The 27,301-nt window shown below is 41.6% G+C and overlaps 2 protein-coding genes across 3 annotated transcripts in view; one reads left to right on the top strand and one right to left on the bottom strand.

Annotated features, from left to right (window-relative positions):
* The window catches only part of LOC147171532 (cyclin-dependent kinase-like 1), a 38,193-nt gene extending 10,917 nt beyond the window's left edge, over window positions 1–27,276 (bottom strand). For both annotated transcript variants that reach the window (XM_086080326.1, XM_086080327.1), the window contains exons 1-2: window positions 27,124–27,276; window positions 26,053–26,161 (exon numbers count right to left, since the gene is read on the bottom strand). The gene's annotated coding sequence lies outside the window, so the exon portion shown is untranslated. The remainder of the gene's footprint in view (window positions 1–26,052; window positions 26,162–27,123) is intronic.
* Window positions 31–11,417, top strand: tgfb1a (transforming growth factor, beta 1a). The gene is made up of 6 exons (XM_086081172.1): window positions 31–1,278; window positions 7,760–8,044; window positions 8,532–8,766; window positions 8,854–9,004; window positions 9,961–10,071; window positions 10,146–11,417. Exons 1-6 carry the CDS (start codon window positions 948–950, stop codon window positions 10,191–10,193), a joined length of 1,161 nt encoding a protein of 386 aa, XP_085937298.1. The 5' UTR covers window positions 31–947; the 3' UTR covers window positions 10,194–11,417.
* Window positions 27,277–27,301: the final 25 nt, after the last annotated feature.

The raw sequence follows: 27,301 nt of genomic DNA, 5'->3' as shown, positions 1-27,301 counted from the left end.
GGGTGAAAAGTTAGCTGAGCTCACAAGATCCCACAAATCAGTTTGTCACCAGCAAGCTGTGACAAGCAGAGGCAGAAAGTAGTCCCCCGCCAACCCTCCCCAAAAAAAAGAGGCGTGTGGAGGGAGCTTTGTCACAGGGAGGCGGAGATGCAACAAAACTGAGGTGGAAGACAAACGCATGGATAGACGAAGGACACGCACGGACGCGCCCCCCGCCCCCCAGTGCTGCTGCTGAGTCTGGAGGAGAAGGTGTCAAAGTTCAGGATAGAGCATTTTTAGCTATTGCGACCGAAGGATGTATGTGAAGCTGCAGCAGGTCACATGCTGTTGTTGCTCACAAAAAGGGAGAAGATCATTTTCATGATGGCCTCTACATCAGCTTGTGAGTGACTTTTAAATCAAACAATTCTGACAAGACTCATCCTATTGTCCATTTCTGGGCTCCGTAGTTCAGCTTTACTGGACCTGACTGTGTGTTGAATAGCCCCGGGTGTGTTAAGATGTGTTAAGGAGCAGAGGAAGTGGATTTTTTTGCTTGGCCGAGTGTAAAAAAAAACATGTGAAGAGAAACTGCCTGGTGAGCTGAACAACGCTGAACCGACACATGGAGGGAGGGCGGTCGTCTGCAAGGAGAAGGTCCGAATAGAGTGTGCGGAGGTTATCTAAACATTGGCGTCTGCTCGTGTGTGAGCGCAAGGCTTTTGACAGCTCACACGTCATTGTATTACCTGCCTTGCTGAGTCAGGGGCTTTCCAGTAGCCCGCCCTTCAGAAGACCCAAATGTTAGGAGCTATTCACAGTCCTGAACCTCAAAGACTCTCCACACTGCTTTAATTGTTCTCCCCGAGGGTAAACACCTTGCGTCAGTCGCACCTTTCCGTTCACTTCACCCAAGGAGAGAAGCGCGGAGGCAGGACTCGGCCGAGGCACATCTCCAGCGGCGCGCCATGAAGCTGGCCCTCCTGATCGCGGTGGCGGTCCACATGGTGGCCCGGGGGAGCAGCATGTCCACGTGCAAGACTCTGGACTTGGAGATGGTGAAGAAGAAGCGCATCGAGGCCATCAGGAGTCAGATCCTCAGCAAGCTGCGTTTGCCCAATGAGCCCGAGGAGGACCAGGAGGGAGACGAGGAGGAGATCCCCCCCACGCTGATGTCGCTCTACAACAGCACCAAGGAGATGCTGAGGGAGCAGCAAGCCCAGGTCACGACGGACATCTCCACTGAGCAAGAGGAGGAGGAGTACTTTGCCAAAGTGCTGCACAAGTTTAACGTGACCAGTGAGTACCACGTTGTTCTTTGACTTCATCCAAGATGGCTGACATATTGATAAAACTAAATATCAGAGGTGAGTGACTCGGTTAGGTGATTTAAATCGAGTCACACTTCACTTTTGAGACTAGTGATTTACTAAATTTGCTAAAGTTTAAGAATGAATCGACTTGACTTGGTATTTCACTCCAAAAAAGAGAATTGTTGAACCAATTTAAGATTACAAATGTAATTGTTGACCAACTAAAAAAAAAAAAAAATCTATTGGTAACACACGATTGAATTAAATTAAATTAATCCAAAAGTAATCCAGACGGAGCCCTCAAAATGATCACATTTGGATGCAAGATCAAGTTTGATCAAATCAAGAAAAAGAGACTAGCAGCCTGTTAACTTCACAGTTAGGCTAACTGATGGCAGGCCCATCTCACTTAAGCTTCACGTCGGTATTACATTTGACTGAGAAGGCAATAAAGTAATAAACATTTAAACCAATAAAAAGCACTTAATTATGAATGTCTTAGTCCCACTAAACTAGATACAGGAGCTTCTTGTGCTGCGGGTTATTTATGAACATGGATGTGTGTATTTCCTTCATACCAAGTATCCGATTCAGTTCCTCTAAAATTGTGCGTACATTTTCTGTAGTATTCGCCTAACCCTGTCAACTAACGAAGAAAAACAAACATTCTACAGTTTCGTGAATTAGTCATAAGCGTTTCAGAAAATGGGTGGATGGATGGAGCGATTGGCTTGCCAGTCCCGTAGGTGGCGATAATGATCATTACAAAGTAGTTGACAACTGAGGAAGAAGCTATGGAGTTAAGCTGAGAGAGAGGGGGGGGGGGCGGGGGGGGGGGGTCATATTCAGTTAACAAAATGCTGATCAAAGTTGTTGTTTTTCGTCTTGTGTCACACTCTACTTTTGTGGAAATCAGGTGGTGCTTTTTTTTCAGCCCACTGTCATGCCTTGCCAAGGTAAAAATGATTTGTGTCTTATCGATGTTGAAAAGTGTAAAAGCTCGCCAGCCGCATGTCATCATCGAGCATCTGGTTGAATATCCACATTTCAACGCACCAGCTCATGTTCGATGGCTGCGATTCAAACGTACGTTGGCTCATAAACGATCTTCTGATCTCCACCCAACATCTCCAGGCAACATGATGGCTTCCCAGATCGCACGCTCTGCAAGTTAGCACCACCAAGCATCTGGCCTCGCAATCTTTGACCATAAACACATCTTCATTTGTTTGTGTGCGTCATTGCGCATCCACGTTCACCTCCCTTCTCCACCACTTGAAAAGAAAGGCTCCATCCAGAAGGAGAAAAAAGTAGCTTTTAAAAATGATTTTTTTTTTCTCCCTGCTTGGATTCAGATTGGAAAAGAGCAGACTGGGAAATGAAGACATGACGTGCACTCTTTCAACCGGCTTCATTCCCTCTTTCATTTTCTCCTGAGGGATTGGGGGTTTCCTGTAACTCGAGCGTCAGGTTCTCCCTTGCATATCCTGTCACTTGTTCTCCATCATGGATTTTTATGGACACTTTCCATATAACCCCCCCCTTCAGAGGTGGCAAAGGTATTCACACTCTGTACTCAAGTAGCAGTGCAGATACTCGTGTATTGAAAAGCAGACTGAAATTGACTTAATAAGACTCAATAAAGTAAATTCGGAGATTTGTTTTGAAATTCATCATCGATGCTAGAAGATAATTATGGAATAAAGACCATTAAAACAGTTGAGAGAACATTTTGGAAACGCTGGGACTTTGAACAAACCTGAATGTGAAATTAACAATCGCAAGCATCGCAAATGTTTTCGTCCTCAGTGGGATACGGGCGAGGTCTAAAATATCTCAGAAATCCTTCAAGTAAAGTACAGATACCTGAACATTTTACTTGAGCACAGTGACAAGATGGTCGTACTTCGTTACTTCCCACCCTCTACCCCAAGTCATGCACATAAGTTTGGCCCTCAAACTCTGAGTTATTCCTCCTCGCCAAGCTTCCTGAGCTGGCTATCAGCGCGCTCGCACGTTGGCGAGCGTGACAGGTCAGCTCGGCAGGAAGGAAGGCAGGCTGATGGCCGGCGATATCTCCAGGGTGACTCAGGTCCGGTGCCCGTGGGGAGCGCATGTTTCCTACTTCTATGGAATGCCAGAGAACAGTCCCGGCCTCGGCACGGCTTCCTCTTAAAACAAACCCTGTTCATGCTCGCTGGCTCGTGCTGGGCCCCGGCCAGCCGCGTGAGTGTACGTGTGGAGGAATATTTTGCAATTGTAAGAAAAACACAGGAGGAGGCAGAGGGCGTGGGACACCAGCTAACCTCTCTCTGTTCTTTTCATTAACTCTCCTGTTTTTCAAATTGTCCTGTGTGTGTCTTTTTTTTTTTTTTTTTTTTTTTTTTTTTTACCCGATGACTAACACTTTCCACACACACACCATTCTTCAGCGATGTGAATTTCAGGATGTAATCATTTTATTTTGTGTTTTGGCAGAGGTGGACTCAAGTCAAGTTGGATTTAAGTTGTAAATTTTAGGATTTGGGATTTGCTTAGCTAAAACCTGACTTTGACTTGGTATTTATGAGACTCGACTTGACTCGGGCACAAGGATTGTTTTCAATCTTAAGAGATATTTTAACCGCTATCTGGTTCAGACCCATACATCAAGATAAAAAAAAAAAAAATCTGACATTTAGTAAGTTTAATCTGTTATCTTAAATATGTTCAATATTTGCAACCCAAAAATATTGTGTGTGTGCAACTGTGCAAAGTCGCTGACTCCCGAGTCATGTGCGAATTGTGACGTAAAAAAATGTAGCTAATCAAGACGCGACTCGACTGAAGAACAAGGAAGCGGGTGTACATGAAAACAAACGTGATACACAAAGCACAAAGCATAATAACACCAGCCATTGCCTTAGTTTGAGAATTTGCCTCTAGCTCACGGAACAGACTATAAAGTCCACTTTCACACTGTCACCTAGATTCTTTTCCATGGTCCTTCCTTTTATTTAGCTTAGGATTTTTTTCCTGTATAAAAAAAAAAAAGTCTTAAGAGTACTTTTTACATTCCCGCCTCTCGTGTGTCCTCTTCCATGATACGTCGTTTATTTTTCTTCATTTTGTTAGATCACGGTGAGAGTTCTGGGGGACTTGATTCTAGATTGGTGATAGAACAGAATCTTTATGTGGAGCACACCACACACAGTACAGTCAAAACTGCTAAATGGCAGATTTTTTTGGGGTATATTCATGTGTAGGGTCCAACAGATGAACAATCTTGTAAGATTTGAAAAATCAATGTGTTTATTAAGCCTAAAATAATCTGGCATTTGTCATCCTCGGTCAGTTAGGGGAAAATTATGGGGGGGGGGGGGCGGGGTGGTTCAGCCTGAATGTCTTTATGTGTGAACCAGGCCTCAGTTAAACTGCAATCATGACTTGACACGTGTTTTTGTTAGGGCTCTATTTTTGTGGCCTGTTTAAGTGTGGCACCAAGCTGCGTAAATCAAAGTAGAAGTGTTCACGAATACAGATTTAGACAAATACGATGTACGCAATATCTGAGAGAAATAGGCCTTTTGTGTGCATAGGAAAAGTCTTGCGCCTTTTAAGCGTTGTGTTTATGTTTTTATGTGTACTGGAGTGATAATGAAATGTTCTTTTCACTGGTCGTAACCAAACAAAAAAAACATTCGAAAAGTCAAATGGACAAAAACTTACCTCACTTTAGTCAAGTCATTACTTGGCTTAAAGCAAGTCAAGTCATAAAATCTTGCTCAATCACACGATATAAATTCACGCATTCCTTTATTAGTTTCTTGCCTTCTCATTTGAACGTCACCGACATGAAGCTTAGCTCATGTTAGTTAAACTGCAGCTAAAATTTGTTCTAGACTTTATAGTGTCAGAAGAAGTTAAATGCTGTACTTCTCTTATCTTTGAGTCCAAGTTTCTCATTTGCTTCAGCCAAGCAATTCCCAAGTCATTAAACAGTCGGCTCAAATCGGACTCAAGCCAAGTCACGTGACTCAATTCCCCCAACTCTGGTGTTATGCGTGAGCGTGGGGGCAAAAGGCAAATATATTTGCGTTCAGTGTGTTCATGGAGAAGTTCAATTAAAGGTCTGGTTTGTTAATTAAAAAGTAGAAGTGACGACTGTCACTGCAGCTAATATGCCTCAGAGCGGAAGTGACCTCACTTCCTGTTTCACTTCACTTCTCTTAACCCTCGGCACATTTATCTCACTTCACACAATTACCGCTCGCTTTCACTCTAGTATAGTGAGTGCTCCTCTGACATGGGCGGCACCCACCAAAATGTCATCTGGTTTCCCCCCACAAGCCGACAGCTTCTTTTGGGCCTTTTGGACTCGCTTGTTCATGTCAAAGCGCCAGCACAAATTCTGGTAAAAGTGTTACACAAGAAGCGGACCTGCGATCCTGGTACAGCTCAGATCCAAGTCCGGGAAGTATGCGTGAAACGAGGAAAAAAGAGAATCATAGCTTTGGCATTCCCAAGCAAAATAGAGGATTTTGGGCGCAGGCCAAGACCAAGCAGCATCGATAAACATTCCATCGCAATCCTCCCTCCCATCCACCTCTGCCCCCCTCCTTTACTTTACTACTAATCCCACATGCATTCTTCTCCTTCAACCATGTTGTGCCTTTCCTGCTCACCTTCACCCATTTATGCGCAGTTTCGAACGTTTAGATTAATGGCAGGGATGTCCAAACTTTTTTTTTTTTTTCACTTAGGGCAACATGCAGAAAAATGGGCAAGGGGGGGGGGGGGCGGGGGGGGCTCATGTCAACTTGTTTTTCAGAAACAGGCTAGAAAAACAATTCAATATGCTGTAACACATGCAAAGCAGTAAATCATAAAAATATTTGTAAAAATCTTTATTGTTCACAAAGGAACATGTTATTGTCATTAAATATAAAGCATTTTACATGTAGGTATCTTGTAACTTTAAACTTTTTTTTTTACATTTTTAATCTGATTTCTTTTTTTTAAGACTCGATTTACAATTTTAAATAGAAGAACTGCATTAGAAATGTTAATTAAACTCGTTTCACCCCCCAAAAAGATAGAGTATCTTACAACATTTAACTGTGTTACATGCAAATCTATAGCCTAACATACAGTAATCAGATTGCCCGAGTCATTTTAAAAACAATGTTTTTGGACATTAAAAAGAGCCCAATTGCTTAGTTTCATCCCTTGCGGATTACCATGACATGGATGACTGATAATATATAGACATAAACAAGCACATTGGTATTTTACTGTTAATTTAAGTTAACAATGACATTGCAATTGTGCTAAAGAACGTAAGGCTAAAGAAACTTATTTACCAGTATAATGTACATTTTAATTAAAAAGTGTGAAATAACATTACATTTTTATTAACTTTATAATTTTTGTTTAAGAAAACTAGTGTTTTATATTTAAACATTTTCCCTTTTGATGCAGGCCATGTGCAGTGTTATTATTAGAATATGTGGCACGCTACTAACAAAATAAATAAAATGGTAGCGGGCTGCAAATGACCCACGGGCAAGATTTTGGACACCCCTGATTTATGGTATGGTTCTGTATTATGTCGGCCTCTGAAGGGAAGGGGGGCCGTGAGTGTGTTCCCAACTTCCACCCCCAAAAAATAGAAGTAAGAAAACAAAACCCTCTTTCTTTAAGCTCAACATTGCCGCAGGTGGAATCGATTCCTTTTTGGCTGCCGTCACACTCTGCATGCGTGCACTTATTCAATTTTGCTAATGTGTGTGTGCAGCTGGAAAAGACATTGGCGATGAAAAACAGTTATGTTATGTCATGCGTACATTTGGCCCCTCCAGTGTTACCAATCAGTAAATATCATAAGGTAAACATATGAAATCTTAACTTTAGGGTTACACAGCCAAAACTTACTGACAGATGTTAACTGTGATACTTGAGCCTGCCTGCAATTACCAGAATGAATAAAAATCAATGTTATGTGATATGAATGAGATATCTGCCATTGTGACTGTTGAGTTAAAGAGACCATTAAATGTGATGTGAATATGAGACATTATGGGCACATATGTACAGTATGACACTAAAATGATGCTAATAAGGTATACATAAATAGGTCATTAAATATTAGAGGGCCATAAACTACGATGTAAAATATGGTAGACTCTAGGGCGGGTGGGCTAGCCATCCATTTTCGGTCTGGTCGCACCCCCGCTACCTTCCCCCGTCGATGAATATTAATCGCTGGATGTCGGCTGCTCGCCACCCGTACCCCGGACGGACCCTGTCGACGAATAGGATTCAGCGCATGTGCTTTGTGAACTGACAGGGGAAGAATCAGAGCAGTCCAAAGTAAATGATGAAATATTTGAATATGATACCAAACGTTTCTTTACTTGTCACATCCATGCGGGTGTTGAGAAATGAAATTCCCCGTCCAGACTAACCCTTTCTTTTAAATCCCGCAGGAATAAACTACTCTGAGACCACCAAGAACTCCAGAAACGTCACGCTACCCTTCAACGTCTCAGAGATTCGGAGCAGTGTGGGCGATTTTCACCTGCTGACCAGCGCCGAGCTGCGGATACTCATCAAGCAGCCCACCATACCCACCGAGGAGCGAGTCGAGCTGTACCGTGGCGTGGGACCGACAGCTCGGTACCTGGCATCCCGCTTTATCACCAACCAGTGGAAGGACAAGTGGCTCTCATTTGATGTAACAGAGACCTTACAGAACTGGCTCCAAGGCAAAGGTGTGTTTGAGACATCACACCATTGTGTCAAAACCAGAGGACGTTGACTCGATTCGCCAAATTTAGGGCTTGGGACGGGTTTGGCTAAAACTTAGGAAAGACTCGACTCAACTTTGATTTGGTATTCATGCACACAACTTGACTTAGACTTGAAACACACAAAGTTTTTCCTGTTTACAGTTGAAAATCTGCATTTTCAACATAGTGTGTCATTTGGTTTGTTTTTGAAAAAAAAAAGAGTTTTTTCCATGCCATAAACAACACAGAACAGTACTCTACTCCAAGGATTCATATGAACTAAAACAATATTGATAAATTTGAATAAGCGGTTAAGAAAATGGATGCATGGATGGATGAAATCGATGGATGGTTGGATGGATGGAAGTCAAGACTTAAGTCAATTCAAGACGTACTTATAACTTGAACGTGTGTGTCTTATTCACACCCCTGGTCAAAACGTTTCCATTTGGAATGTCTGTCCTTGCAGAGGACGAGCAGGGATTCGAACTTCGTCTATTTTGCGAATGCAACCAGAGGAGCGCCGTCGCCACTTTCAGCTTTTCCATCTCCGGGATCGACAGCGACCGGAGCGACCTCGGAATGCTAAAGCAGATGACCCAGCAGTCTCCCTTCATCCTGACCAGCTCCATTCCGCAAAATGCCAGTGGCCAGCGTAGCTTGCGGAAAAGACGCTCCACAGACACGCGAGACACCTGCACGGCGTAAGTCAACCTCATTGTTTCACGATGCACAGGGGCAGAGTCCAAATCCGTAATCATAAAGTACATCTTCGTATGTTTTCAATGCAGCCAGACAGAGACTTGCTGCGTAAGGAGCCTCTACATCGACTTCAGGAAAGACTTGGGCTGGAAGTGGATCCACCGGCCGACCGGTTACCATGCCAACTACTGCATGGGTTCCTGCACTTACATCTGGAATGCTGAGAACAAATACTCTCAGGTAGGGAGCAACGGCAGACGCTGTTCACTACTGATCACCTTGTGGTGGGTGAGTCGATTAAATATTGCTTTGAATCCTCTGTGAATCAAAACCTGCTTATCTTAACTGAATGAAAATGGCAGATGAATGCTGCAGTGCTCCACTTGGATTTGTTTAGCACTGCAGACTCTGCCTGACAAATGTAATGAGCAATCAGAAATCCCTGCCCCTGATTGAGGCACTGTTTAAAGTATTTTGACTGCAGGAAGGCTTTACAACTGAACTTTTGGAGGACTATTGTGTGCTTGTACCATGGAAACTACTGTCTAAATTTAGTTACAGGGTCATTTATCAGGGTCAAAAGGGGTAGTCTTTCCAGAGATACAGCAACCTTTTGAATTGGTTCTGTTACACGGAAACTCCCTCCGATTGATCCTTTCAAGTCCATGACTCAGGAACTAAGAATTCCTGAAACTGCAGATGGAAATCCACAAAAGGTGAATCAAGGCAACAGGACTGGACACGATTCTTGAAGAAGTCTCGCCTTTCATTCAAAAGTCTTCCTAGATTCTAAATGTTAGGTGTGAACTCCCACTATTTGTTGTCTCTTCTGGGTATGTTCCGTGGGGTTGTTGCCACCATTGCCATTGAAATTGAAATCCATATTCTGGGAATAGGTGAGGAAAGTTCCAGGGTGGTGTGGCAGCTTTAGCTTTGTCGCAGTGTCTAAAAGCCCAGTGATGACCGTTATATTAAAGGTTATATCCCAGCCAATGGAGACAAGGCGATATTTTTTCAAACATTCAAATTTGTCAGGATTATAAAAAAAACACTCTTCTCTGGGGTCTGTCAAATTTAGAAGAAATTTAATTCCACTTTAATAACAAAGACTTTAAGAGCGTTTTTTTTATCCATTGTCCTCTGTAAAGCACTTGTGTATGAATCATGCTATACAAATTAACTTGCCTTGTCTTCAGATTCTGGCCCTGTACAAGCACCACAACCCGGGAGCATCGGCCCAGCCATGCTGCGTCCCACAGGCGCTGGAGCCCCTTCCGATTCTCTACTACGTCGGCAGGCAACACAAGGTCAGTCCGAAATTCGCTTTTAAACGTGAGAGAGCACCCATGTGATGTACCTAATGGCTTTATTTGGATTTTAGGTGGAGCAGCTTTCCAACATGATTGTCAAGTCCTGCAAGTGTAGCTAAAAGATGACAAGACTTGGAAATGACATGGAAGAATCCCTCTTTGGGAACACTGATGGAAATGATGAAAGGAGATCCAAGCAGGAACTCTAGGAAGTCAGTCGCCCATCGCCATGTTGGAATCAAACCGCGATTCAACCTTTCATTGATGTCATTAATAATAGTGTACTGTATATACTTTTCCATTGCATTAGTGACTTTTGAAAAGGAATAATTTATTTTGAGATGATCAGACACATGCAAGTGTCATATCAGAACCCAATGGGTGTCGATTGGACGATGGATATCTGTCACCAAGGTCACGTAGCTGAAGGCATGGAAAACAGCTGCTGTTGTTATCGGGGGTTTCCCAGGGGACATTGCAGCAGGTGTGTTTACAAAGGACAGCAGGCGAGTGCACGAGGGATGCTTTGCTCCACGGAAACTCCCTCCGACTGAGAATTTGACTTTGCTTTTTCAACTCGTGTAAGTGTTTATAGTGTTTTTATGTCATTGTTATTGGGTTTGTTTTCATGAATGAATGTCAGCTTGAGCATGTCCAAATGAAGCTTTTTCCATGCTGTCAAAAATAGACTCATTTGCCACCGTAGTCGGTTTCAAATTTTGGGTTTGTCTTTTATCTGAACAAGTTTTTCGGGGGTTTTTTTTGCACTATAGTAAACCCCCGCTTCGCAGCAGCGTTTGGTCCATATCACTCACCAATTCTGAAAATCCCAGAGTGACGTTCATTAAAAATAAACATCTTATAGAGGATTACATCTTTGAACAATGCACTGAAAATGCACTTGTTTGGCGGCTTGTCAAGCAAAAATGAGACCTCTCTCGTTTGTTAGCTTGCAGAACAAAAACATACACATGCGGTGAAGACTGTAATGACTTTATTCTGCTAACAACCCAGGCAAAAACGTCGCTCCTCCCTGGCATAAAAAGGTCAGAGAACAGTCGTGATGTATCACGTCAACATATTGCTTTTACTAATTACTATTTTCCAATTAGCCAGGGCTTTAGTACCATCTAGTGGGATTTTAGCGTGTTACAGAAAGAGCACAAACACATGAATATGTGAATTTCAGCAAACTGGGAATCGGTTCCACAAAAAACACAAATACAGTAGGAGAAATGGTTGACTGCATGTGTTTTAGGAATGAAGCAACATGTTTCACAGTTCATTTCAAGTTCAGATTTTGTAAATACATAAAAAAGAAATAAACACTGATTTTACATGTGTACTTGTGTATGTGTTGAGCTCGAGAAGCCTTTTTACTTCGGACAACATCTGGATTTATTTAGAGGGCCCTCGGCAGATTAGATTAACGTTGCAACACATAGAGGCTCAACTCTGATTGGACAAAAATACAACATACACATACTGGAATCAGTCTAGCCAATACTACGAGATGAAGAGAATAGATTGTTGGGAATAAATGTTTACAATTCCACGCTTGGTTAGGTTGTAAATATAGGTCAGTGCTTCCGATAGTGTTTAGGCAAGCAGAGAAGGCCTTGGTTGCCCTGACTGACCACTACTGCGTATAACACAGCTAACACGAACATTCCTGGATGCACAACGCCATTCTTGGCACCAAGACCTTGGACGCGTGCCACGGCAACATTTTTGTGTGCACCTCACACCTAATGGGGCCCTACCTCTCTGCCTCACAACGCCGGGGATTACTGACAACACATGAGGCTGGATTGGGAATGACGAGCGCAGGTCCAGACCCGTTGGTACAGCCCAGGCTTTAGGGGCCGTGACTACATGGAAAATGAAGCACGGGTGAAAACACTGAACCCACTGACATGAATCCCCCACCCTCACTGGTCCCCCCTCGATTTACGTAATTTCACGTGGCTTATAAAGTGACGACAATCTGCATCGTCTTGTTCCAAAAGTGTTACCCCAAATTCCCCAGGGTAGTAAAATTCTAACTAAACAAAACGAGATGTGTTGCCAGTTTTTAAATTTTACCGCTCCCGAGGTACATGATGTTCTGTGGTATCTTGGCAAGGCAGATGTAATTGGAATGTTACAAGGAGAAAAGGGCATCATTAACAAACCACAACAAGCAAAACAAGCAGTTTTGGGGGAGGCGGAGGTAGGGGGCAACAACATTGAAATTGTGCTGCAGCTCTCCCTGCGATGACTAAGCGCGACAAAGTGAGGAGGCTCATAAATCTGTCACGGTGTAAATGGAACGCTCCCATAGGGGAGTCGAACTCAAGTGGGCTCATCCTCGAAGGCATCGCTCGTTTTTCAGCAGCTGCTTCCTGCTGGGCCCTCCGGCTTTTGATGAAGGGGCCCCTGAAAAATTGCTGACACCACCCGAACATGTGGAGAACAGTGGGGGGACACTTAAATCTTGAGTGTTTCCACATAATCATCGTCAAGCAGGTGTTGTGTCAGCACTCATGACTGGACATGATGAATGAGTGAGTGTGGCTGCATCTCATCCACAGCGAAGGCAGAGTGTGGAACCTTGGGTCATAAGCCAGTGCACTGGGGGACAGGTTTTATAGTTTTCCAGAATCAAAGTGCACTGTGCAGGCACTATTAAGAAATATAAAAAACAATGGACTTGAAAAAGGTAGAAAAACATCATGAAATGGGGAATGTATTACTTAACTTAAGCACAAATAATATGCCAATAGAACAGGAAAAATTGGCTTGGCAAAATTTATTAGTACACGTAGATATTTTGCCTCAAAAGCCCCCCACCAATGTCTATTAATTAGTGCATTATTTATACTACTCACACCTAGACAAATTCTGATTGTAAGATAAATGTATTATTTTATAAGAATCAAGAATCTTTTGTTCCAGCAGCTTTCGGCACAACTGAAAAAGGCGCATAGTATGAAAACACCAAACTAGACTACATAATCAATCATTTAAAAGTGCAGACGATTTGTGCAAAAAGGCAGATATTGCAACATTTTGTTAAAGTGTAGTACAATGTGGGTCTTTGCAGTTTAAAATACATAATCCGAAGGTGAGCGGAGGGTGAGTATATTTGGAAATGGGGTGATGCAATTCACCGCTCTGGGGAAAAAACTATGCAACAGTCTGTTGGTGCGAGTCCTGATACTTCTGTACCAAGAGTTCGTGTCCCAGGTGGGTGAGGTCTGCAGCTATTGGACTAGCTCTAAAAGGATATTTTATGATTTCACATATTTTTTTAATCTTTGTTAGAGTTTAGATTTTGCAGTGTTAGTAAACAAAAAAACAAAAAAAACGCCAAAATTTTATGAACTTTCAGCAAAATTGAATCAAGGCAACTGGGCTCATTTTAGTTTAGAGTTTAGATTTTGCAGTGTTAGTAAACAAAAAAACAAAAAAAACGCCAAAATTTTATGAACTTTCAGCAAAATTGAATCAAGGCAACTGGGCTCATTTTAGTTGTTAAAGACATTTCACATTTAAGCCAGAAGGCTTCTTCAGTTTAAGTATTGTTATGGTAATATTATAGAACTATTCATTTGTTTTTACGTTCTTCAGTATTTTCATTTCTAATAAGAGCTGGTTTAAAGCAGGTGTTAGGGTTAGGGTTAGGTCAGCTTGTTTTCTAACTTCACCTGAATCAAATGATCAGCTCATTAGCAAACTCTGCACAAGCCTGATAACGATCCTGATTATTTGTTTTCAGGTGTGTTGGAGGAGGGAGATGTGGAAAACATGCTGAATGCTGAAAAGCCTTTTGACAAAAAGACGACATAACCTTAACAACCAGAAAGTCCCCAAAAAATCTAAAAGGCTTCTTTAAACTATTCAATTCTGAAACAGCAAACGCAATTAGGAGAATAGTGGACTGAGAATACTATTGTTTGGTTTCACTCAATGGGGGGCCTTTAGGAAAGTGAGTGTACTTTCTGCTCTCTCATCAGCTGTAACTAAAATGGAACATGGCCCAGCACAATTTTACTTGTTGAGCGTGCAAAGCTAATAATCACGCAACATGTGCGCCGATTTGACATAGTGCAGGCATCACAGGATGCTATTCTTGGCCTTCTGACTCACAGCCAGGTCGATGACATTTGCATTCGTACAGCACCAGGTCATTCATTAAGCGGCGCGGAGTAACTCCTGCTTGCGTGCGGCCTAAAAAACACACTTTGATGTCCTTCTGCATACAGCTGCTTGCCTGCGGCTATTGATGCTACAGGTGGCCAGTGTGTGTGTAAAAAAACAACAACACAAAAACGCGGCATCAAACATGTTGGCCCGAATGCTTTGAGCTTGTTTCAGTTCCATTTGACATTGTACCTTCAAGGCATGTAACAATAAAAACAACTGTTAAAAGAATCATCATCATCAGTTGCCCAACTTGCGTACAAATGGACCAACCAAGAACTACTCATTAATATAACTACAGTGCATTGAACTCCAGCCTATCTGCGGTTGACTATTCACAAAGTTAAGGGCCGTGGCAAAGTAAGTGACGTCTCGAGCTGAAGTCGGATAGGCCGGTTAGTCTCCGCGCTAGCATCTGAGCGCGGGTTGTGGTCAACAGCAAGATCCTTACAAGTGTCGTTGTTCTCATTTTGTATTTATGTGCCACGCCTTGCATGCATATACAATAACCTATTACATTTTGTCGTCTGAGAGATTGTCGAGTTCGATAGATTTAATCATTCCATCCTGTGCAAACCGTGTCTGAGATGGAAAACAGGCATCGGTCACCAGAAGAAGTGTAGCAAAGACGTTTCACTCAACTTTTTGATGGGAAAGAGATCCGGTCGAAAAACTCATGTGACCCTGGCTAATTTGTCCATCTTTGGGGAGATAGCACAGGGAAACATTACCAGATGGTCAGAATAAGACTGACAGAGAACTTCCATACATCTCTTGCATTGGATTACATGAGCTTGTCCATGTGTTGATAATATTGCGGCAGGTACATGTATTTTTGTTTGGCTTTTGTTTATTGCCATATCTGTCCTTGATGTGGTTGCCTAACAAGAGAAGTAAGGGTCGTCCCTCATCCACCTGTCTTGTTGAAACAAACCTCCCCTCTTCACTCTGCTCACACCTGCAGTTTACCTCAAGATGCTTATCAGGGTCTTTTTGACAGCCTCATCGCATTTCCTTTCTTTTAAGTCTCCTCTCAAACGTCTGTGGCCAAAAGCTTGGCAGCTCTTTGAAGACACGCAGCCAAGATCATTCTGAGTTATCGCCACAGCAAAACACTGTGGCCGATGGGGGCAGAGAACGCCAATGAGGGCGAGATAGAACTCAAAGACCACACACGGATGTGCTTCTGAGACACATCGCATACGGGTTCAATGTTCCTGTCCAAGGATTTTGTTCATCTTCATCATCATTGTCAGCGAACACCGGGGTGTAAAACACAGAGGAGAAACTCTTCAAAGAGAAACGTACAAAGGGAAAGTATGCCTGAGTGCTTATAAAACAAACTGCTCTGACTCACTCAGGCTGAGAGAGAAATGTTTGCAAAAAAAAAAAAAAGGGAAGGTACCAATTACATCTGGATCCTCACATTCCCGCTCCCCCACCCCTCAGTTCCTTCCATCTTGTCAATGCGGCCCACAAAGGGCCCCTCTCCACTCTCAGAGGGACGAAAGTGGGAACTGACTGAAGGGATGAAGATGAGGTTCACAGTGATTGATGATGATGCATGGACGCGAGTCTGAACTTGGTAGCGTCCCTACTGGTAACCGGGGCAACAGGCAAAACAATACACAGGGAGAAGCATCCTTAAGACTTTAAGGACCACGGATCTGGAACAAATCCTCAAAGGGTGACAGGATCACTCAAGATATTTTGTTGGAGATCATTTATCTTCCTTCAACATGTGTGCACAACAAAGATTGTCAAACAGTCAATATGCATCCCTTCAGCATACTTCCTTGACACCAATGCTACTTTCCTATTAACCATTGCTGTAGTGCTATCTTGTAGCATCTTAGAATGTTTATGAAAAAGCACCAAAAAAAAACACTAATAGGTGAAATTTTCAGAAAATAGCTGACAGTTGGTTCCAGAGGAAAAAAACATTAATCTATGAATTTGCGAAGAGCGAACTGCAAATGGGCGGAGGTTTACTCCCCGCACTGCCCACCACCACCACCATCTCCTTCCCGCTGGCTCTGAATTCCCAAATCAACACCACATTCCTCCTTCCCATCCCTCCGTTTATGACACACTACCCTTTGAAGCTGCATGTGTATCTCTGTGTCTAAATCCAACCGCCCAAAATTTGCAACATGCAGTCGAGATACATCTGAGTAGACCACGCTCAGATGGCAGAAAGGTAGGCAAGGAAGGTCCCCGAGCTGATGTATTCGGGTTTGGCAGCGGTAATAGTCTAGTTAGTTCAAAAAGAAAAGTATGTATATAATGTGCATTCCGCTATTCAAATATTGCAATTGGTATCGCACAGTGTAATCATTCAAGTGAGCAGGATCACAAAAGAAAAATATATGTAATTTGTTAATCACCGTTGAAATAATCTGATTTTAAACCCATTTAAATGCTAGTTATATTTAATGTGCGTTATAAGGGGGTCTGAGAGCCCCTGTCAGTCACCCTGCCTGAGAAGGCTCCATGAGTCATCACCGCTATAATCCCGGGGCACGCTCCCCTCTGAGGACGAGCATCGCGAGCCTCAGACAGGGTGAAAAAACAAACAAACAAGTTGTCTAATTAGAGAGGGCGGGGGTGTCAGGGTGTTGTCGTGGGCGATGGAGGTCAAAGTATGCTGAGTCATCCATCTACGCCCACTTCCTGTAATCGGGGCGTCACGAGGGAAAATTAAGTGTTTAGTCTGTACGTCCTTTTTGCAACATTCCATAAAGTCTCATTCGCAACACACAACACTCACTTCTTAGGTGCATATTGGTGGTGAGAGTAACTCATAATAGTATATTAACACAACATTTTGCCAATGATTCCAATTCCGCTTGGACGAAAGCCATGTACAGTATGTACAGTATATATAGAAATAATTTCATTTTTTAAGCGATGAAGAGAAAATGTCTGTCTATCCATTTTCTTGAGCACTCAACTGCGTTGCAGGTGAGCTGTAGCCTATCCCAAATGACTTTTGGGGAATTGGCAGGGCACCTGGACAGATCGACAGCCAATCACAGGACACATATACAGTAGACACAGAGTACAAGCATTCACATTCACACCACCAACAACTGAACGCATGCTACCTTCCATCAGTGCCTTATTTGTGTCACTGCTAAATGTAGCCTCAGACTAGATCCGATCTTAAACTTTTGAACTTCAGAGTTGCTGAATATTTAAAAATCAACCATGTTCTTGCTCTAATGTAGCTTTTTTTCCCCCCTCCCACTTATATTACGGGTCACAGACTATTTGCTTTACCTATAGCGGAGAAACATTCTGATACACAGGCGTACTGTATTACGAAACACAAAAATGATTTGTGTAATTACCAACTCTGTTAATGTAGGGCAGCTGTGTCCTAAACTTTACATTGGGTGGTGGTCTAATAAATTTCCTAGGCTGGCTGGTCGATGAGTTTTAGAAGCCAAATGCGGCCCTAGAGACCGAAAACCTCGCCCATCCCTGCATTAAATCAAACATCAACGCTAATCTCTCTAACGATGCGGTCAAGTTAATTCAAGATGATGTTTGGCACTTAGTACAAGTACAACACCACCATTTGGCAGCCATCTTGGTAATGCCGCCGGGCAGCACTTTGGCGCTGCTGTGTAAATAAACGGGGGGAGTGGCCACCGTTTAGTTTACACAGTCAGCAGTGGTATCTGATGAAAACTAGTCCACATCATTTCACGCAGCTTCCCCGCTTGTGAGAGATCACCAAGAGTCTTCCTGATGGACATGATAAACTTCCCAAAAACGATACAAATTTGCTATTGTCACACAAGGTTTTTTTTCTTCTCAAAAATAGGCTTTTAAAAAATCCCATGGCATTTCGCTGTACATGTTGGTAATTATGTTTAGAATTAGTAAAGCATTATTTACTAACCCTAACCCTAAAACAGCTACAACACATGCACATTCTAAGATGACCCGCCGATGACCTCAACGGACGCCGTCGCTCTACACTCACAGTGGCTACCACTAAAGCTAGTTAACATCCGGCTAACTGTACATCCTTATTCATTCACTTCCACATCACTCAATAGGTCAGGCCCGCCCTTTAAAGGTACACACACACACATTCAATTTCATAGATCCTACAGTGTAGAACATGAGGATGGCAACTCCAAGTGGACAAAAATAATAGCTGCACCTCGCATGCATATACTGAATATATGCATGAAACTTACAAGAAATAGCTGTAGCCTCAAACACATTTTATTTAACAAATTTTGAGGGGGAAAAATGCTCAATTAAACCAACACATGTCACAGGACTCTTTGACAATGCAAATGTGTGGGCTGGATTAAAGAACGGATCGGGCCCGCGGACCATACTTTAATCACCACTTATCTTGGGGCCTTAGCAGACAGTGAATTGAAGGCAGTTTATTGAACATTACATTGGTCCTTGGAAACCACATGCACAACAAACAACAAACAGCCCCCCCCCCCCACTGGCGTCAGCAACCTCCTTGAGGAGATGCATTTGAGGTGAACAAGAAGACAATCACGTTGCATCTGATGCACACGTGTCCTACTCATTTACCTGCTCTCTCATCTCCATGCTGGCCACCCAAGTGTACAGGATGTGATCTAATACTGCTCTGGGAGGAATCAAACTCACTGAAGATTAAGGGGGGAAAAAAAGAAGAAGTATCTTTTAGGAGGGTCTGGAAGGCGCCCAAAGCTCTATTAGTAGTTAATACTAACTGACAGGAAAGTCCAACAGTAACAGCAACAGGAAGAGGAAACACCCCCCACCACAACATCCTGAATGGTTTGTCAGTGTGAAACTGGATATTTTCAGAAGCTGAATTTGAGCGTCACAGCTGGTATACACATGGCATACAAACATGGCTATTTTTAATTCTTAATTATTAATTTCAAGCGCATGCATATGTGAACCGATGCGCCAATAAAGCAAATATACTAAATATCCTCAAACTAATTACTCTTACCTATCTTAACTAGCTTTGGTCCAATTAAAGTATCTGGAGCATATCTCACTTAGTCGTCGCAGGGCTTTTCCAAGTCAACAAGATTAGGGAACATGGATTTTAGTTGTGAGTGTAAGCTCTCATTTTAATATATACAAGCTGCATCTGAGTATAAGTCGCAGAACCAGCCAAACTATGAAAAAAAAGTGTGACTTGTAGTAAAAAAAAAAAAAACGGTATTATAGTGTCGTGGAACCACACCCCTTGACTCACTCTTGATAATGGGGGTCCTCTCTGTGGGAAAGCTTAGAACCATGTGTGCAATGCTCAAGCCCAACGGGAGTAAAACAAACGCACTGCAACAACACGCCGTCGCCCCCGGTGTGCGAAAACGCCGACCGCACGGGCGGATGAAAGCTTTGCGGAGGACCCGCCGGCGTGCCAACGTCGCTTTGAACGGTAATCCTGGGGGATTCTCGCTTGTTTTATGAGCTCTGCTGCTAACTGGTCGCCGTCTGGCACTTTGGTACGACTATGCAGCGTGGTGGCAAGCAAACACACAACCGCCCTGTCTGACTCCAAGTGAGCTGTTTCAACAGCTCCTCGCAAAAAGTACGGCTCCACGGTGACGGATGCAAGAAACTCTTAAATGTGTCACAATGATCATCAGTGCAGCTTTTGAGCTTTTCGCTCACAGTGTTTATAAGTCCTCATTAAAACAACTTTTAATAATGATTGAGGCTTTAAGGAAGAAGCCAATCCAGATTTTTTTTGTTTTGTTTTTGTACTATAATATGTATGATGTCCCCTTTAATTAAGCATCAAAATCAACCCATTTTAATCCATCTCAGGGGGCGGCCATTTTGCCACACAGTTGCTCAGGGTTTAGGTAACGACCAATCAGGGTTCACCTGTTTTTTGAGTTTGGTCATGTGACGTTCGCAAGCTGAACCGTGATTGGTCGTTACCTGTGCACTGAGCAACTGTGATGTCATTTTAACTCGAAAGCAAGTGGCAAAATGGCCGCCTCCTGAGCTGGATTAAAAATGTATAGATTTTGCTGCTTAATTCATATTCTACAAACGCAATATTAATCAGTCACTCCATTTAAAACATGCCCCATACGAATTTGATGTCATGTTAACTCATTCACAGCTATAGACGGCTATAGACGTAAAAAATTATTAGTTTCACTTTTTTTTTCACTTTTGTTAAGAGTATGAAAACCTAGAAACATTTTTATTGTACATTTAGAACAGATATAAAATGTGTGATTAATCATGGGTTAACTAGTGAAGTCATGTGATTAATTACAATTAAAAAAATGTAATCGCCTAATGCCCCTAATTTAAAAAAAGAAAGAAAAGATTGTAAAAAAAATTAGGGGCATCAGACGATTACACTTTTTTAATTGTAATTAATCGATTAATCACAAATTTTATATCTGTTATAAATGCACAATAAAAAAAATGCCATGAAATGGGTTAACGTTAAAAATAATGCAAAATTTATCAGCAAACATATTCGAAGAAGAAGTTAATTTCTGCTGTTAGGGGTCACCACAGCGAGTCACTCACATAATGTTTGACATAGTTTTTACACCGGATGCCCTTCCTGACAAACAACCCTTCTTGGGACCTAGGAATAGAATGTTACAATACTTCAACTTGAGTACAAAAAACGGCAACCATCTTCAACTTTTCAGATGATCCAAATCCAAATCTTCAACCCACTCTGCTGGGTCAAAATAATGAACTCAATCTTGAGTAAAAGTAAACCAATTTGCTCAAAATCCACAGTTAACCAGTAAGTGGGTTGGGAGAACAACCTAGAATTTTTTGTGTGCGTACTCTACACGAATGTGAATTCAACTACTAGATGGAAGGTTCATATGCTTCCTTTCTTTAATCCCACTTGAAAAAAAAAAAACAAGCGTCTTCTCACATATATGTTCTATTCTCATGCGTAGTTGTTGCTTCAGTTTCTCATTTCCTGTTTGGGGCGTGCATCAGATGATGTGTCCTCGTGCACGTTACGACGTAAAGCTCGCGATGCGAACGAGACGGAGCAGAGGAGTGGCACGAGGTCTGTGGGAATGTGACCGGGAAGGAAGAGAGGAGGAGATGAGGGGAGGAAAAAAAATCCTGAGAGATGACATAGACACACTAAAAAGCAAATGTAAAATAAAAAGGGTTGGAAATATAAAGTGGTTGATTATGCTAATAACCACAGGCTCAGGCTTGCAGCTGAGCTCATTCGGATTGTTTTCCATCCTAATTTAATTTATGAGGAATCTGGGCCGCTTTCACTTCCCTGAGCAATTACTTTTTATTTGTTTTAATTATCTGCCATTTTCTACCTTTCTTTTAACAAGGCCACTCTGTGACAAGAGGGGTGCGGGTTGTGACTCATAAAGCCCTTTCACACGGCCTAGATTCTTACACGTTTTCCCCGGATCTCTGTTCTGTACGAACAGCATTGAAACACAATGCGGGGACTTCAAAGTCAATATGCAAATGTGCCCTCTTCACAGGTATATCAGAAGCGTAAAAAGAAGCGGGACGGCGGCTGTGTTGAAGGTATTATCCCCCGCATATTCACAATTTCGCCTATCAATCGGCAAACCTTTTATTAATAAGAGTAATGATGTAAATTAGTTTGAAATTACATTTAAGTGTCTTATATATATATATAAAACACTGCCCTCCATATTGGTACCTATATTTACATGCGCATATATGCAGTTATTTTTGGAATATTTTATTGTTTGTAGAATTTAAATTGTACGCCATGTGAACCGAAACATAACCTTAAAAACAATACTTTTTTTTTTTTACAACCCCGCTGTCACATCATTTTAAAAACGATATATTTAAATTGGTGCCTGCTCCATCTTTAATTATCCTTCTTATTACTTACAACATCCCCCCATAAAGACTGGGAGCGTCATAAGATGATCCTTTCTTCAACTGGTTTAAAAAACAACATTTAATGTGGAAAGGTTAAAAAAAAAAAAGCAGCAGCAGACTCCTTGGGCAGGTAATGTGCCACATTTCTTTTTCCTCTTACACGAAATTTCCGTGCTCTGCCTCCCCTGTGGCTCAGCGTGCAATGTGTCACTTCAGGATGTTGATTTACTGATCAACAGGAGGTTGGCTGGATGGATTCATTTATGACTCAAAAGGGACCTAAAAATGCAGACTTCTCCAGGAACCCAACGTCTGAGCCCGGCAAGATAGAGGGGGAAATAGCACACAAGGAAGGGTGGTGCAAGAGACGATAAACGCTCTTCCTAATTTATGTTAAATTTAGTTTCGAAAGTCCAGCCCACTGGAGGAAAAAACACATGGTTTACATTTAAAGTGCGACCCCTGCATACTGCTGAAGCTGAGCTCTCACTGGTGACCTATTTGATCAAAGGAGAGACAAGGACGAGGGAAAGAAGACTCAACAATAATAGCTGACATAATTAAAAAGTTAGGTCGGTATTCCGTTCATTATTTGGTACCCATGGTGGTGAGATGGGATTTCCAGAAAAATTACTGATGAACTGTTCCTGAGTCAACATTGTGTCTAGAACACTACAAAGGAAATGACACACTTCCTAAATTGTGAAAATATTCATCATAAACTTCCTTAACTTTCTTTAACATGCAGTTCTTTTTTGCTTCCAAATTAAAAAAAACTCCCACTTTGGCACATTCTTTCAAACGTGTGAATTTCCAGTCTCCAAAATGGTGTGGTATAAAACAAATACACGGCTAACTAGCTAAGCTATATTCAATTAGCTAATGGTGTTTACTTTACCGCAGACGTGCAGATGTGTAACTTAAGCCGTTTATACTTTCCAATAGGCACACTGCACTCCAGCTTCTTTCATTAAGTGTGAAACGATTCCAATTCGGATTTCTTTAAAGCGGTCTTTCCTCCTGGCTCACCCTTAAAGAGTTCCTACAACTTAGCAAGATAAAGTCAAGACTGTTAAATTCCATTTCAAATTGAATTTAAGGCTAACTTTCCAACGTTCCCAACGTCACATCATCCCATGTTATCCAAAGTTGCTATAGTAGATAAATAACATGCATCTGCTCTTGAGAGTCCGGACTAAAACCACATCACTGTTTTGCTGGTTCCTATTGTGATTGTGCGATGTTGCCACAAGAGTCATTCACTAACATGTTTTTTTTTCAAGAATGTCCATTTTTATTGAGATTTGAGACAATTTACAATAACTTTTTAAGGAGTCACTGTGTTAAAAAATATAAATTAATCACTGCAAAATAGCAAATAATCTGCAATACAAGTGTAATAAAAAAAAATCTGTGTCACACTGAACTTGCAAAAATCGATTTTCGATTCAGAACGAAATGATTTTATTGACAATGATTTCTGCTTCAATTTATAGACGTGCAAAGAATCGTCCTGATCTACTCCAATCTGCCTCGCTAATGCTAATTAGCGCGCTACTCGCGGCACTTTTATCACTTTTCACTCATATCAAAAGAACGGCTATTTATAAAAAAAAAAACGCTTCAGAAATGTATACAGAGAAGCATCTTAACATTACTCACCGGCATATGCTCCTCCTACGCTGCAAAAAAAACAACAACTTTTATTGCCATAACATGATCGTGACTTTTTCCCTCTACTCTTTATTGTAGCTACAACTTAACAGTGTATCAGAACACGCGGAACCACACTGCCCATAATGGCCAAATCATGTACAACATAAACAGCGCTCCCAATAAAGGCACACACAAACAAGGGCAAGACAGTATAAAATTTAAATAATCGATTTTGAGACATTTATAATCGATTCTGAATCGTACTAAATGAGAATCGCGATTCTTATGAGAATCGCGATTCTTATAAGAATCGATATACTAACTGTATATTTTAAATTAACTGATTAACCTGCTAAATAATAGGGAAAGTTCAGTGGCAATGGTTTATATAAGTACCACATATTTTGAATGTTTCAGTGAGAAAGTTGTTTGTTTAAAAAAAAAAAAAAAAAAAAGTGTAACACACGCAAGTGTTGATAACCGCTGATGGATCAAGTATTTAAGATTGCATAACCAGCGATAAGATAAGTTGGGATCCCTAAAGTATGTAAACTTTGGAAAACTCATCTTATCTTTCAGCTCAGGAAAGGAAGCCTCTGAAAAACAGCCCCTGGGGATTTAAGAGAAAACACGATTTGGCTGTGGTTTTCCGTGCTGCACAATAATAAATAGTGAAGAGGTCCGCATCAGGCCTATGTAATGTAGACCGCCCTCAATCTAAAGGCCTCATCATCCTTCACTGGCCCGCGGCCCAAGAATGTCACTCACATTCCCGGCGACCTTCATCTGTCTCTGTGTTGGCTTGCTCCCTTTATGTTTGTTTAACTTTCTCAGGACCCCCCAGAGGCTTCGTGCTGGAGCATCGAGCGCCCGAGAGGACAGCAATCATCCTCCTCTGCTACCCGGCTTGCCAGATTCCCTCCCACACCGTCTCTCCCACTCACTGTCTGCGTTTACTCTCGCGTGAGGCGCTCACGTCAGCTCCTGGCCCACCTTAGTCTATTTTTTTCCACCTACTAGTAAAACAGACAGGAGGCATGTTACACTGTATGAGGGGGTGGGAAATAACAAATACAGTGGTACCTTGACTTAATTGTTTTTAATTTGTCCCTTGACCGATCATGAAACTCAATTTACTAAATGAATTGATATAGCTCCTCAGTTTAGTCCATTAAATCGAGGTTTCACTGAAATATAATTTTGATGTAAGTACATTTCACAGTCTGTACGTTTGTTACCTTACTTAAGTACAGAGTGAGAGTACTTTCACCACCTCTGGTTATATGACTCGGAGGGAGACACGAGTCATCGCTCTTCTGGCTTAGGGGAAAGTTAGTGAACTCACACTGTGGGGTTAGTGAGTGTTCACCGGGGGGTCACCGGGAGTGACTCACCTGGCTGCTGGGCCTCTTACTCTTGACTCCGGGATGTGCTTAGTGAGTCAGAGCCAGGAGAGCCGACTGGGTCATACATGCTCCTCCATGTCATAGTAATTTATGAAACTTTTCATAGCCTCCTCATTAACGAAGAAAGCCACAAACTTTTAAATCAAAAGTCGCCTTTTTCTTCCCGGGCGCCATGCTCATTAGTCTGTCCACTGGAGTTCTGGCGTAGAAAAGCGAGCCTTTTTGTCCCAGGTTGCGTTATGTTTTTGGCAAACGACTTATTTTAAGGCGACAGTGCGTCAGATGGCATGCATGTGCGTGCAAACACGACGTTAGGGATACCGGCCAGTGGCCGTTCTGGTGAAATTTCAGGATGAACCTACAATGCACCAAAATTCTTAAGAGGTGAACTTAATTTGACCTTCTACTTTTGAACAGAGACCGATGTTTTTTCCGAGCCCAATATGGATACTGATTTTTAGTACTCGGCTGATAACCGATATTTGGAGCCGATATTAATTTCCAGTAAAAGGGAAAATATAGAAGTTTAAAAAAATACAAACTCTAACTCTTTGTAGAAAAGTCTTTAAGTTTATTAATAATCAACCTAGCTGATAATCAGTCTATCCTTACTTTAAATGCACATGTCCAAGTACTTTCAGCACAACTTGCCATTACTTTTGAATAGAACAGCAATTCATGGAAAAAAATAAAAATAAAATACTGAAACGATTAAGCATGTATTCAAAAGTTTAAACTAAAATTCACCTGTAACTGTATTTTAGGTTCATCATGACATTTCACTCTAAAGTTAAATATCCCTAACTTGTTATAAATATTGTATGTGTGTTACTGTGCATGTATTTGTGTAGATGAGCACCTGCGCTTTGTTTGTCCCCATCACTCCGACATCTGTGGAAGCTAGAGGCCACCTGCTGCGCTCACATGGCAGGAAACTTCCCGAACAACATTCTCAACCCTGGAGGCACCTGGAAGAAGACCAAAAGAAAAAGTTATGTGTGAAGAAGTATTTTTGTTGTTGTTCTCAGGCTTGTTTTTTGTTGTCATTTCACAGCACCTCAAGCCATAAATTTCCTCCAAATTAGTAATGTTAGCAAATGATATGGTTAGAGCAAACATTTCACAATGTGGTTGACTCCGAGCATATAGAATGTTGTCTGGTGTCTACTATGTTTGGTTTTGTGATTTCCAACCACAGTTTATTATCCAATTAGACTTAATTGGTCAGAAAATCTGGATTTATTCATGTATCTTGGGTCATCTTTCTATGCCAGGGATGTAGTGACAGTGGACAAGCAAAACAGTAAAATGCTCTTCCACACAAAATGGCAAAAGCTACAATTGCATACAACATAACAGAACAGCTTAATAACCTTGTGTTCAACTTAACAGGCAAGAGTCCACACTGAGTAAATCCTCATTATTTCAGACAGTATACTGTATTGTATATATCAGTGATACGTTTGGTGGTGTGGTATGAGGCGTTGGTTTTCTAAATTAAAATATGTGCTTTAGCATAATAAAGGTTGGGAAATACTAGTTTTAGATTGAGCTTTTCACACGATTTTATAGGGTGTTTGGTTAATGTCGTTAGTGCTCCCTATTGGTTACTGGTAGGGAAATACAACAAATAAAATCCAATCGAATAGGGAGGATAAAGAAAACAAATACGTATAATACCACTTTCCTTCCTTTTAGAGTCGTACTTTTGTGTTTTGTGTTCTAGGCAACGTAACTAACACATTAATTCTGTTTCCTTTTGGAGCTACTACAGTGGAGTGAAGTAATGATAAGTGTCCATGTCAGTAGTGCTCCCTGCTGGTTAATAACGCGAAATACAATTAGACGATACTGACAACTTGCGGTTTTAGATTCAATCCATCTAAATGTGTTTAAAAATAATATGGCAATAATAAAAACTAGTCTTTACCTGTGCGGCACCCTTTTTTTAATGTCGTACCTTGGTGTTTTGTTTTCTAGGCAATGTTAACAAACATATTCACTAATTTTACTTAGATTTTAGTTAAGTAAACGATAGTTTAGTATATATCTTGTCTTATTTATAGAAAGAAATACGTTTTAGAAAAAAAAAGTTCGTTCGGCTCGAG

Source organism: Leptonotus elevatus, chromosome 7 (genome assembly GCF_054856555.1).
Source record: "Leptonotus elevatus isolate MCC_2025b chromosome 7, RoL_Lele_1.0, whole genome shotgun sequence".
Classification (NCBI taxonomy): domain Eukaryota; kingdom Metazoa; phylum Chordata; class Actinopteri; order Syngnathiformes; family Syngnathidae; genus Leptonotus; species Leptonotus elevatus.
Note: the sequence above shows the minus strand (reverse complement) of the source record. Positions and strands in the feature narration are given on the sequence as shown.